This window comes from Lemur catta, chromosome 11, assembly GCF_020740605.2.
Source record: "Lemur catta isolate mLemCat1 chromosome 11, mLemCat1.pri, whole genome shotgun sequence".
NCBI lineage: Eukaryota > Metazoa > Chordata > Mammalia > Primates > Lemuridae > Lemur > Lemur catta.
Window position 1 is genome coordinate 78967345 of NC_059138.1, and position 12187 is coordinate 78979531.

At 44.5% G+C, this 12187-nt stretch overlaps 1 protein-coding gene across 2 annotated transcripts in view; it reads left to right on the top strand.

Moving 5' to 3' along the window:
- Nucleotides 1-12187, top strand: part of BMPER (BMP binding endothelial regulator) — a 241498-nt gene that overhangs the window by 54875 nt on the left and 174436 nt on the right. For both annotated transcript variants that reach the window (XM_045564642.1, XM_045564643.1), the window contains exons 4-6: nt 457-539; nt 4147-4237; nt 8176-8258. In XM_045564642.1, the coding sequence (XP_045420598.1) occupies nt 457-539; nt 4147-4237; nt 8176-8258 (257 nt within the window). The remainder of the gene's footprint in view (nt 1-456; nt 540-4146; nt 4238-8175; nt 8259-12187) is intronic.

Consider the following 12187-nt stretch of genomic DNA (forward strand, 5'->3'; position numbering starts at 1 on the left):
TGCAATCGATTCCTATATTTTAATTTTCTGCTCTTATTTCCTACCATGTTTTAAACTTCCCTCTTGATCCTCAGCAATTTTGAGTTCATTTAGTCACTTGTAAGGTCCCCTTTCCCAGTGGTGTTTTCAGCTCCGGTACTTCTCATCTGTCATTAGGCATAAATGAAGCTATGAGGTTATGCATTTTGGCCATGAGAGTTCATCAGTCTATCGTTTTCCATTTGAAAATATAGTCCCCAGGGTTAATCTTCTCAGTAGTCAAAGAATTAATGTAAGTGAATGCCAAGGGGGTGCTTGAAAGGCTTAGATGTGTTTTGGGGAAAAATAGCCAAGGAACGTGGTGGCTCCTGCCATCACTAGTCTTGGCTTAGAGGACTTAACTTCTTTTGTTCTAAAGATAAAGGAAACCCACGTTCATTCTTGGCCTTTCTTCCTGCTTCTGTGCTTCCTGTCTAGGCTGCACCTACGAAGGAAACACCTATAACAGCTCCTTCAAATGGCAGAACCCGGCTGAGCCTTGTGTCCTGCACCAGTGCCAGGTAAGGTTCAACTATTTACTCTTCAGTGAAAAGGAATCCATAGAGTCCTCTTTCTGACAACATAGGACAAAACCCCCAAGAGGCAAATGAAAATGAAAAACAAACAAAAAGCAACTTTATCCTTGTACATATTTATTGTGACATTCACCATAACAAGGCAGGTACAGGATGGACATTGTGTAGGACTTGCTTCCAGAAACACACAGCAGAATTGTTCACCATTGTCAAATTGTGCCTGGAAATACTCTGGGAAGATGCATATGTCCTTGGGGAAAATTCATGTCTTCCTGTGAAGTCATCTTTGAGCAAAGCACAAATTCCTGTTAGCAGAAAAGAGGTATTGTTAGAGGATATATATTTTCCTTCTTTGATTTAAAAAGATTTTGAACTGGAGCCAATTTGTAAACTGTATTAAATTGAAGCAATTAGTATACTGTAACTCAATGATTTCAACCTGACAAATTTAAGAGCCACCAATTCAGCAGCTAAGGAGTTTACTGTGGCTGATCCTTGCTGTACTCTGAAAACAACGGTAATTCCACGTATCTCTAATCCCTGCAGATATTAAACACAGCAAGAAAAACCAAAGGAGAAATGGAGAACCTAAATTTTCAAATTTGTTTTCTTATCTCTGTATAGTCTGTTAAAAAATATTGCTCGTCTAATTTGGATATAACTTAAAAATTCTTTGTAGAGAAGGTGCTGTTAAATCATTTTATCCCTAATCCCATTTCACTGTCCAAGGATATGCTTTTGCATTTAAAGGAAACTGAAAGGTTGTATAATATTGGATAATTCTCTCTGCTCTTAACTGAAGCATAACGACATTTTATTTATTAAAATATGAATTTTACATAGTCATGTTCTTATTACATGCCCATAGTAGGCATATTGATTCATAAGACCTTCAGTTATTTATTCTGTTAAATATTCAGCTTATTAATGTAGGAAATCTAAGTTATTTGTAAAAATAAGCAGTTGGTAGAACAAATACAAATAATAGATTCATTAAATCAACAAATATTTGCTCAATTTTTATTCCAGGTTATAGGTTCTATCAATCTCATGGTAGAGAAAGACAAGAACAATGAGTTTTAATAATACCAAAAGCTCACACTTGTTCCACCCCACCCTTACCCTCCCTCTTGTCTTTGGTGGAGACACTCTGAAAGCCGTGGTTGGTTACAATGCTTGTTAAACAAGTTAAGCACGTGCCCTTTGGTGTCTAGTGTAACGTTTCTATACAACAGTCAGAGGCCTTGAAGATTCTCCAGTTGCATGGACCAGAGGTGAGTTTTGCTGCCTTTGGATGAAGACTTGTTCAAATTAAATGGAAGCTATTCTGTGGGAGGGAATATTTTGTTGACTGAATAACACATGAAGCCATTATCAGTTGTTTCCACTGAAACTGCTATTGCCTGTCATCTTTGGTCACTGGGCACTCAGCAGGGCCCAGAGGGAATGATGCAGGAATCTCGAATTATTGTTGGAAGAGATCTTAAAGTCCAGCAGCCTTTGGAGTCAGGAGATGCTGAACTTCAGAAAGGAGCTCAGAAAGGGGATGTTACCTACCAAAGAGGAACTTTGGCTTTCATTTCTTCGTCTTTTCTCAAACTTCACCTACTCCATACTGGCTAGTGTGATATCATTCAGTAAGCAGAAAACCAACCCTCTGTGAAGGGAGCTACAAAGGCAGCTCCTCTGCTCAGCTGCTACCTTCCCTCCCACGCTTGCTTGCTTCCTTCTTTAGGGAATGAGACCTTGTCTCAGAATGCAGGAAATGGCCATTTGGTGGCACTTGTCAGGGAGGTCTTCTTGTTGCTCCACAGAATGACACAATTGCAACCTTTTTTGCAGGCTCCTCTCCTCTTGGGGCACAAAATCAGTAAGAGATGAGACAGCATAGGGCAATGAGTGAAATATAGGCTCTGTACTCAACATAACTTGCTACTTAACCTAGCTGCACCTCACTTTTACCTCCTATGCAGCGGAATAGTACTGTCTCATAGGGTGGTTGTAAACAGTGAGCCAGATTGTCATTACAAATGCTCTGGTAGAGTGCCTGCGTGGACTGGGTACAACTGGGTACCAGACAGATAACAGGGCGTCTAATGATCTGGTCTATTTCCATTTGAATTGAATTCTACCATCTTTCTTTTTACTATTTATTTTTACTTGTATTTTTTTAGAGACAGGGTCTCCCTCTGTCACTCAGGCTGGAGTGTGTAGGAGCATGATATCGTAGCTCACTGCAGCCTCAAACTCCTGGGCTCAAGCGATCCTCCTGCCTCAGCCTCCCGAGTTGCTGGGATTATGGGTGTGAGCCACCACACCTGGCACCTGTCATCTTTCTTACATCCTCCTGCCAAAGGAGTTCTGATGGTGAAAAATTTACCTTTATTTTTCTGCTTTTAATTTCTTATTGGAAGGAAGGGGAAAATCTGAAGATCACAGAGAGGAAATTCATGCTGGGAACTAACCTGAATCCTCCATCTGGATTGCAGAGACCGAAGGGAAATTGATCTTGGGCCATACACAGCTTTTTGCATTGCTTCAGTTATGTCACGAAAGCACGGCTCTCTTTTTGATGTTGTATATTGCCAGTATTTTGGGAGTTGTTTTTTTCTTTCCCAAATGTGACAGAGACCACAATGAATTCCCCTGATTGTGGAAACCTCAGGCCTGACATGACATGAAGACATTTAGGATATAATCCTTCTTGTTGGGTGGAGAGAACGCGGCAGCACACATGATGAAAAAACGACCCAGTTGTCAAATTGTTACATTTGGTTTCAGCCTGTTCTACCTCTCCCCTTAAAACAAAATTAAACAAACAAAAACACAAATCCATTTACAGAATGGGTAGGGAATCTGGGAAAAAAATCCTTCAAGGCCAATTCTGAAAATTAATTTAAAAAATATTGCCATTGACATTAAGGTGATATTAGTGTCGCAATAGTAGATTGCAAATGACTCGCTTGATTTTATTATTAAGACCTATGTCAAAATCTCTATTTTGACACATATGACATAACATTAAAAATAGTTTCTTTCTAATCTCTTCATTTGGTGCTTGAGGGAACTGAGACCCTGGCTCTCTGTGAGAGGAGTGACGTGCCTAAGATGACAGAGCTCATCTGGTTATTTCTAGCAGGCCGGTAAGGATTTCGCATCTCTAGGGCTGGTCTGGGCTCTGATGCTTGTGCTCTGTGCCTCAGAATTAATGACTTGAAGTGTAATAACAATAATAGAGAACATCTAATAGTAAGCATTGAAAACTTCAAACAATTGTGAATGAGCAGCTAGACTCAGGTACTGACAGCAAGAAGGTTTAAAAAACTAGGTTTAAAAGAAAGAAAGAAATCAGGACCACAGAGAAAGAGTGAGGACAGGGAAAAGAACAGGTGACAGGATTAGCACTCTGAGTTCTACAGCTTTGGTGGGGTGAGCTGGGGTCTTACCTCATTGGTGCTATGTACCTCTAGGCCTGACACCTACCGCCGTGTTGTGATTTTTGTGTTTGCTTCTCCCACCTTGGTCACTTTCCAGAAGTAGTAACTTGGGGGGACTTCTGAGCTGACTCTGCTTGTGGCGTTCTGTTTTTCAGGAGGGCGTCGTCACAGAGTCTGAGGTCCGCTGCGTTGTTCACTGTAAAAACCCTTTGGAGCATCTGGGATCCTGCTGCCCCACGTGTCCAGGTGACGTCCTCAGGACAGGGAGGCTCGGGGGCTCCACGGTGGGGCATGACACTGTGGAAATCGCTCTGTGTTCTCTCAGGAATGCGTGATTTCCTCCACCCCCATCCCCTGCCCACCAGGCTGGAATTTTCCTCACTTTACATCCATGCACCTAATGGGTTTAGAGAGCAAACTCCTTCGCATAGAGACATCCCGTTGGCCTCCTTGGTGTGCCCGGTACGAATGCAACGTGCTGGAGGTCTTGGCATGTGGGTCCTCCAGGCTCGGGAGGCCTGCTTTCCACTCCGCAGGGCCACAGGTAATGCTTACTTTGGAAGAAAAGGCTGTGGCTTTCCCTTGCTTCCAGAAATGTCTTTTTACTGCTTCACATTGCAATACCTTGGCCGGAGCTCGCGGTGGTGATGAGGTGACCAGATGTTTTCTGAAAACTGAGAGCTGTGTCCCTAAGCGAATTTAGCTTAGGGTTTTGCTGGTCTCAGTTTTTGGTGTAGTTCAACAGATTGGACCCGCTGTCTGTTTCAGGGGGCCCTGATTCGGAGCTGACAGCAAAGGGATCTTTTCTTTCCAGTGGCTGGAATGTTTCCTCTGACTTTTCTGAGCAGATTACAAAGGCCTCCTGCATCTTTTCTTGCCCTCACATACAAGCTTGGGGATTTTGAGGCAAGAGATTTTTTTCCCTGATCTCTTAAGCCACTGGTCGATAGTCTCAGACAGGTGTTCTGCGTTTTGGGTTTTCTCTGAGTGCTTTTCCTCACGGGTGGTGATACTCGCAACTACTACTTTGCTTTTGAGGTTAATCTCCAAAGGACCTTCTGTTCTTGGAACCTTGCTGCAAAGTGGTTACGGCACCACAGTGGGATGCTCTGCGAAGACGAGCCCCCGTTCCTTTCCCAGGCACCGGCCGCTTTCCTCTGTGGGGTCCCCAACGCACAGCAGACCTGAGTCCCTTTCAAAGTTCAGCCTTTTCTCATAGTTGAATGACAAGGACAGCCAATTTCCACTGCTTCTAACCTTCCTCACCTCCCCAGGCAGCCTTTATTTAGCTTCCTTTTCACACTGGGATTTCTGCAAAGCTTGTCTTGTTCGATGAGCTTACATGAAGGCCAAAAAGTTGAAAGTAAAATAATTTTTTTTCCATAATCCAGTTGTTTGGTGCCTATCAAACAGAGTTTGCTTGAGGACTTTTTCACCCCGAATGTATTGAACGGCTTGTATCGAGTAACCATATCCTTCAGTGCCTCCAGGATCTTTATTAAGTTAGATCAGTAGTTCTCTGGGCTGCACAACAGAGTCACCGGGGACCTGGGGAGCTTTGAAACTGGATCTTGATGCCAAGGCTGCACCCCAGGCCAATTCCATCAGAATTTCCGAGGAACTCCGGGGACACGGGTCTCGCAGATAATTTCTGTATATGCCAAACGTGAGATTGATAACAGAGCAAATTTTACATGCCCTACAGATTTAAAAATTACCATAGCTCTTAAATATGAATTCAGTTGTGTTGAGTGGACTGTTGCTTTATCAGCACAGAATCCACTCCGAGCCCCCGGCTCACAGCCATAGGGCCCTTAACAGAGCAACAAGCATGAAAAGAGCGCTTGACACCTCCCACCATGTATAATATTCTTCTCACCTTGGAGATAGTCATATTTTCAGGCTGCCTTTGAAACTGTGGGTACACAAACAGCAGAGTGAATTTATTTCAGCAGCCGAAGTTATCATATCTGAGCAATTGCTTCTTTCACTCCATTTTTTGGTCGAGTTCCCAGGAAGGAAAGGGCTGAGCTCCATGACTGCTCATGTGGCAGTGCTAAGTCCTCACGGCCATCCAGAGAGGGGTGAGGTATTGTCCGCTGTTCACACAAGAAGAAATACGACCCAGCGAGCACAAGCGCCTGCCCCTGGGCTGTGAGTGAGCAGTAGGGGCCGAAGGTGCGGTTGGCACCCAGCCCCTCCTCTCTCCCTGCCACCATGCTGCGCTGCGCCCACACACATGGTGAGAATTGTTCTGCTGCGGTCCAAGAGCAGTGGGAGGCGAATCTTCTTTAAAAGTTTGCATGCCAGTGCCACACACTAGCACCTGACACCTGGGCAGTCTCTGTGCCCTTAGTGATGGGGTCAGGAATCAGCTTTGCTCCCTCCCCTTAATTCCCAAGGCCAAGCTTCGGGATGCAAACTGGAAGATTCAGAAGGGTTATCCCGTCTTGGGAGGGAGGGAGGCCTTGAGTGAGTCTAGATAGGGAAAGGCAAGGGAGGCTTCGGGGTATTCTCCTGGGTAAACCAGAAGGACAGGCATCTGTCATTGATCAGGGAATGGTATTCTGCATAATGACAAACATGTACAGTCTGTAGTCAGTGTCTTCCTGAAACAGATTCCAGAGCATTCTTGGTTGTCTGCTCCTTCCTTTTTGTCTGACTCTTTGCTCAGGGATGGTGGATTGTGTTGGGAACAGTTTGCATAGAGTTTTCATTTAAAATGAAATCTGTATGACAGAACATGTGGTACAAGCATGTATGAAAGACTTGAAGACATTTTGTTGGAAGTGTCCTTTAAAGAGAGGAGACTGGGCATCTGCCATCCTGACAGTGCTGAGATACAGCCACTAGGAGGGACCCAGGCTTGCCCGGTCTTCATGTGTCACTGGGAATAGCAAGGAGGTGGTGGATGGCTAGCTCTGGGTGTGGGTGTCAGAAAGATCTTACTCCTGGGGCCTTTTTTAAAACCACAGTTTCATTTGGCAGTTCAACTTCAGGCTCAGTAGTGTTGGTCTGTGTGTCTTTGATTTGGACAAAGGGCTCCATATCTAGCTGTGAGCTGAATAAGGCCCGTGGCCAGTTCAGGTGGGGATAATGCTCGTTCTCCCTTGTCAGGGACCAGCTGTTCCAAGAGTTTGGTGGCTTCTGCTGACAGCTTTAGTTGGCAGGCCTTGAACACTCATTCTTGGGGGTGTGAATCAGTCCTTCGCAAGAGCCAGCTTTGCTAAACTTTGCCCATGTCTGGCTCTGCTTCCAGCACTGTCTGAGATGAGGAAAGTGACTCAGCTGTCCTGGCCAAGCATCTCCCATGGCCTGTGTGTTGTGGGTTCCTGTCCAGCCTGTGCCTCAGGTCACCTGTGACCTTTCTCTAGAATATGGCAGTGTCCTGAGCATCTCTCTGAATAGGGGAAACCTCCTGGCTTTTGGTCCTATTAGTAGCCAAACCGGGTGGGGAGGGCACAGCCCCTTTTACATAGACAGGGCTAGGCTGAAAATTGAGCATGGCTCCTCTTGCCCTGCCTGTGCCCCTTCTTGCTCTTGTGCCTGGCACTCTGCACAGGGCAGCAGGTGGTTCAGAACTGAGTTTGAGTCCAGATCTGCCACCTGCCAGCTGGGTGAATGACTTCCCCTCTCTGAGCTGCGTTTTCCTCTTCCATGGAAAGGGTGCTGAGAGTCCCTGCTTTGTAAGATCACTGGGAAGGTGGAGCGAGGTCATGGGGCCTAGGGCCTGGTGGAGGCTGTGCTATTCCTGGGTCCTCATCACATGGCAGCCTTAGCGTCATCTGCCCTTGGGCTTGCTGGTGACTTCTCTCCCGTGGCCTTCCATCTGCCCTTCTGGCCCCTGTGGCGTTTGGTTCCCTGGCAGCGGTCGGCATGGTCACTGTGCAGCCCTCAGACTCGCCACGTGGCTCGCTGTGCAGCCCTGCTACTGCTCCCTGTCGGGCTGCCCTGGGTTCCACCCTCTTATTTGTTTTCCAGCATCTTTGAGGTTTCTGGTCCCATGCCAATCTTTTGCATTTTTTTTTTTTTTCTATGCAGCAACCTCATCTGCTGGTTGCAGAGGAACTCCTGCTGGGGAGAGGTGGAGGTGGAGGTGGGAGATGGATGAGCAGCAGACAGAAGGGTCAGGCCAGGCTGAACAAAGGCTGATGCCCTAATTTACATGCTTCTCTGCTTTCCAGGCTGTGTGTTTGAGGGTGTGCAGTACCGAGAAGGAGAGGAATTTCAGCCGGAGGGAAGCAAGTGTACCAAGTGCTCCTGTGCTGTAAGTCCTGCTGTGGATGTCCCAAGAGTGTTCCTTCAGGCTGATTGCTGCTTGCACTCACCAAGAGCACCCCTGATCTCCACGGGCTCCCCTCTTCCCGGGAGAAACATCAGTCTCTCCTGATGTGGGGCCAAGGGAAACACTTATCCAGCCGACTCCGCACTACTGACATTCTGGGCTGGGTAAATTCTTTGTTGTGGGCTGTCCTGTGCATTGCAGGATGTTTGGCAGCATCCCTGCTCTCTACCCACTAGATGCCAGGACACTGCAGTTGTACAACCAACAATGTCTACAGACACTGTCCAATGTCCTATGGAGGGCAAACTTGCTCCCCATTGAGAACCACTGCTCTAAAGAGTGAGGGAGAGAAGTTGATTTTCCTCCACCTGTCTCCTTCTTTGGGAAGACCATGGTGGATTTTCTGTTCCTTGGGGGCAGGGGAGCTTCTTGCTGAGGTAGCCACTGAGTTTTTTAGTGCAAATGGGAAGCAATGGGAATAAGCACAGCTTGCGACACCTTATTCTGAGGGGTGAGAACCTGACCTGAGGCTGGTCATTTATAGCAGGACAGGAGGAAATTGCCCCAAGTGGTGGATCAGCACAGAGGAGGGTTTAGTGAGACAAAGCCATAGACTTGTGTTCTAAGCATTGTTGACTTTTAATCCATATACTACGGATAGCTTGAACATGCTTAGGAATGAAAAAAGAAACTTGGTGTGTGTTACAATTTTGAAGAAATCTATTTTGTTCACGTATTCCAAATCTAGGACAAAATCATCGGTGATGGTAGTGGTGATGGTAGTGACGGGGGATCTAGTCCTAACCAGCTGCTCCAAGGTATTTACGCCAGGAAGTCTTTGTAATAAAGAACATACATTTTCCAAGTTACCTTTGGCTCTGCATGCATCTCAGAAAACAAAAATGAAAATACATAGGGAACTCTAGAATCCTAATTTTGCCAAAGCAAAATCATATGTGGATCATCACAAATCACAGCAGTTGTCATTTCTCTACATGTCTTTCCTAAAATCTTTCCTCCTTCCTGTAGGAGCACATGCACCCAACCTGGAGTGCCCAGAGTAGAGTAAACATGACCAAGGGTGATGGTTTTGTATAGGGGAGAAGTACGGAGGAAGAGAGAGGGTATATATATATATGTGTGTGTATGTATATGTGTATATATATAAATAATAGATGGATAGACATAAAACATGTAATATCACATATGTATTATACATCATGTACATAATAATAAGTAAAAACTACAAAAGTAATTTACCAATGAAAATGAACATGAACTTGCATATTTCAACTCAACTTCCATGTTTTTCATCTCTTGCTAATTATGGCTAAATAGCTTTATGTAATTTTTATGTACGTGATTTCTGTCTTTAAATATCTCTCACCAATTTTATTTTTTCCGTATTGGAAGCTGTAAAGTTTTCAGATAATTTTTTTTATTAATCGCATTCTTTTGGGAGCAGAGTTGAGGAAAAACAAGGCATATTTCAATAGGAAATCGTAAACGTGTGCCTGAACGAATTGTCTTTCCGATAGAGGTGTGCCAGGGCCAGGCAGGGGACCTCCCTGGGGGGGAAATTTGGAAGGTGGCAAGAGGGACAGAGTGTTCCTACCGTTGTACCAATGGCAGTCCTCTGTCATTCAGGCTCGGAACTGGAAATGAGCTCAGAGGTTATATGTGCAGGGGTCACAAATTCAAATATACTGAAGGCATTTTTTTTTTTAATTTATTTTTATTTTTCTTAGGCCAGCATCTCTCAGAACTGAAGGCATTTTGATTTCATATATTTTTAAACACAATGCATGCTGAATGAAACATACCTGATAGTCAAGTTCAGGCCCCTGGAAGTCCTGCTTTCATTTTTGGTTGAAAAAATTAAGATCCAAAGATTTTTGTCACTTGCCCAAGTTTTCCTGCTTAGTGAGTTCTCTCCAGACCTATCTATTCCTCCCTTATATCCCTATATTATAATTTCCTGTACTCCTATATTCTTTCTAGTTCTCTGCATTGCCATCCTCAGCACTGAGAGGACAACTAATGGCTTTGATTATGTTCCTGATGTCAGTCTTTAGACTCACTGAATAAATGGAAGAGAGGATAGAGTCCTTGCTTGAGGATAGGACATTTTTGTGTAGCCTTGGCTATGGGGAGGCTCATATGGGCAGTTTTTCTTTCATGAACACAAAAATTTGAGGTGTAAGCTTGCTTTTTGGAGGCTTGTTATTAAAATAACTTGGTTTTTAATATTATTTCAACTTGCTATCTTTTGATGTAGTGCACTAAAAAAACTTAATGTCTTGGCAGCAAATAGTCCTGTCTTGAGAGTGGTAACTGTGGAGCTGTTTGCTTTAGAACGGAATATTCCAAATGTATGGCCTGGCTCTGTAACTGTGAGGTGCAGAGTTTGCCAGTGTTGCCCTGGCAGCAGGCTTGGAAGCTTTGGCACGTAAGGTGCGTGGAGGTGTGAGGCCCCATCTTGCTGAGTGAGAGGGCAAAGCTGGAGAAGGGCCTTAGACAGGAGCTGTGTGAGGCCAAACGTGGCTGTGCTGAGGATGTTACAGGGAGGGGCGTTTGGCATGTTAGTTGCAGGTTCCCCTGCACAAAAGAACTGTGCATAATAACCTGTTGTGCTTTGGAGAAAAGGAAAACATTAATACTGCATATAAGATGTACAGTAATACTGCACATCGTATATGCTTAATACTGTATATAAGATATAAGCACACTCATGCATTTGAGCATGTGTATAGTTTTAATGTTCATATATATTTGTATGCATATATATCTATATTTATACTTGCATATATCTATACACATGTGTATACAAATACATATAAACATGACTATAAATATAAATACAAACATACACATTTACATGTCTAAGTTTGGATTCCCTCAGAAACAGACCCTGAGGCAAGTATTTGTGTGTGAGTAGTTTATCTGGGAGGTAGGGAAGAATCTGGTGGAAGAGCGTGGAGGGGAGGCAGCCAGTTGAGCAAAGTTAACCGAGTGCTATGGTCTGAATGTCTCCCCAAATTCATGTATTGAAACTTAATCCCCTGTGTGGTGGTATTACAAGGCGGAACCTTTAGGAGGTGGTTACACCATGAGGTCTCTGCTGTCATGAATGGATAAGGGTCCTCACAAAAGGGATTGAGGGAGGGGGTTCATTCCCCTTGCCCTTCCGTTCCTTCTGCCATGTGAGGACACAGCGTTCATTTCCTCCGGAGGGTGCAGCAACAAGGCCTCACGTTGGAAGCAGAGAGCAGCCCTCACCAGACAGCAAACCTGTTAGTGCCTTGATCTGGGACTTCCCAGCCTTCAAAACTGTGAGAACTAAATTTCTTGTTCTTTATACATTACCCAGTCCCAGGTATTTTGTTCTAACAGCACAAATGGACTGAGACATCAAGTGAGCTACCATCGTGTGTGACCAGAGCTTAATCCCACTGGGAGAGTCTGGAAGCCAGCGTCAAATTCATGTTCAGAATTTTTTTCACATGAGAGGGTGAAGAGAGCTGAAATACGTATACACCGTCTCCAGTCAGTCATTGTCTGAAGGCTGCTCCCAGGGAGTGTTGTAACATTTCCAGCCTGCCATTGAGGTGGGAAGGTGACCTTTAGCAGCAAGAGGAAGCAACACAAATGTAGATCATTCTTTACTTACAGTGGGGTTACGTTCTGATAAACGCATTCATTGTAAGTTGAAAATATTTTAAGTTGAAAATGCATTTCATACAGCTAACCTACTAAACATCACAGCTCGGCCTAGACAACCTTAAATGTGCTCAGAACACATACATTAGCCTACGGTTGGGCAGAGCCTTCTAACGCAAAGCCTGTTTTATGATACAGTATTGAATATCTCATGTAATTTATTGAAAATTATACTGAAAGTGAAAAGCAGA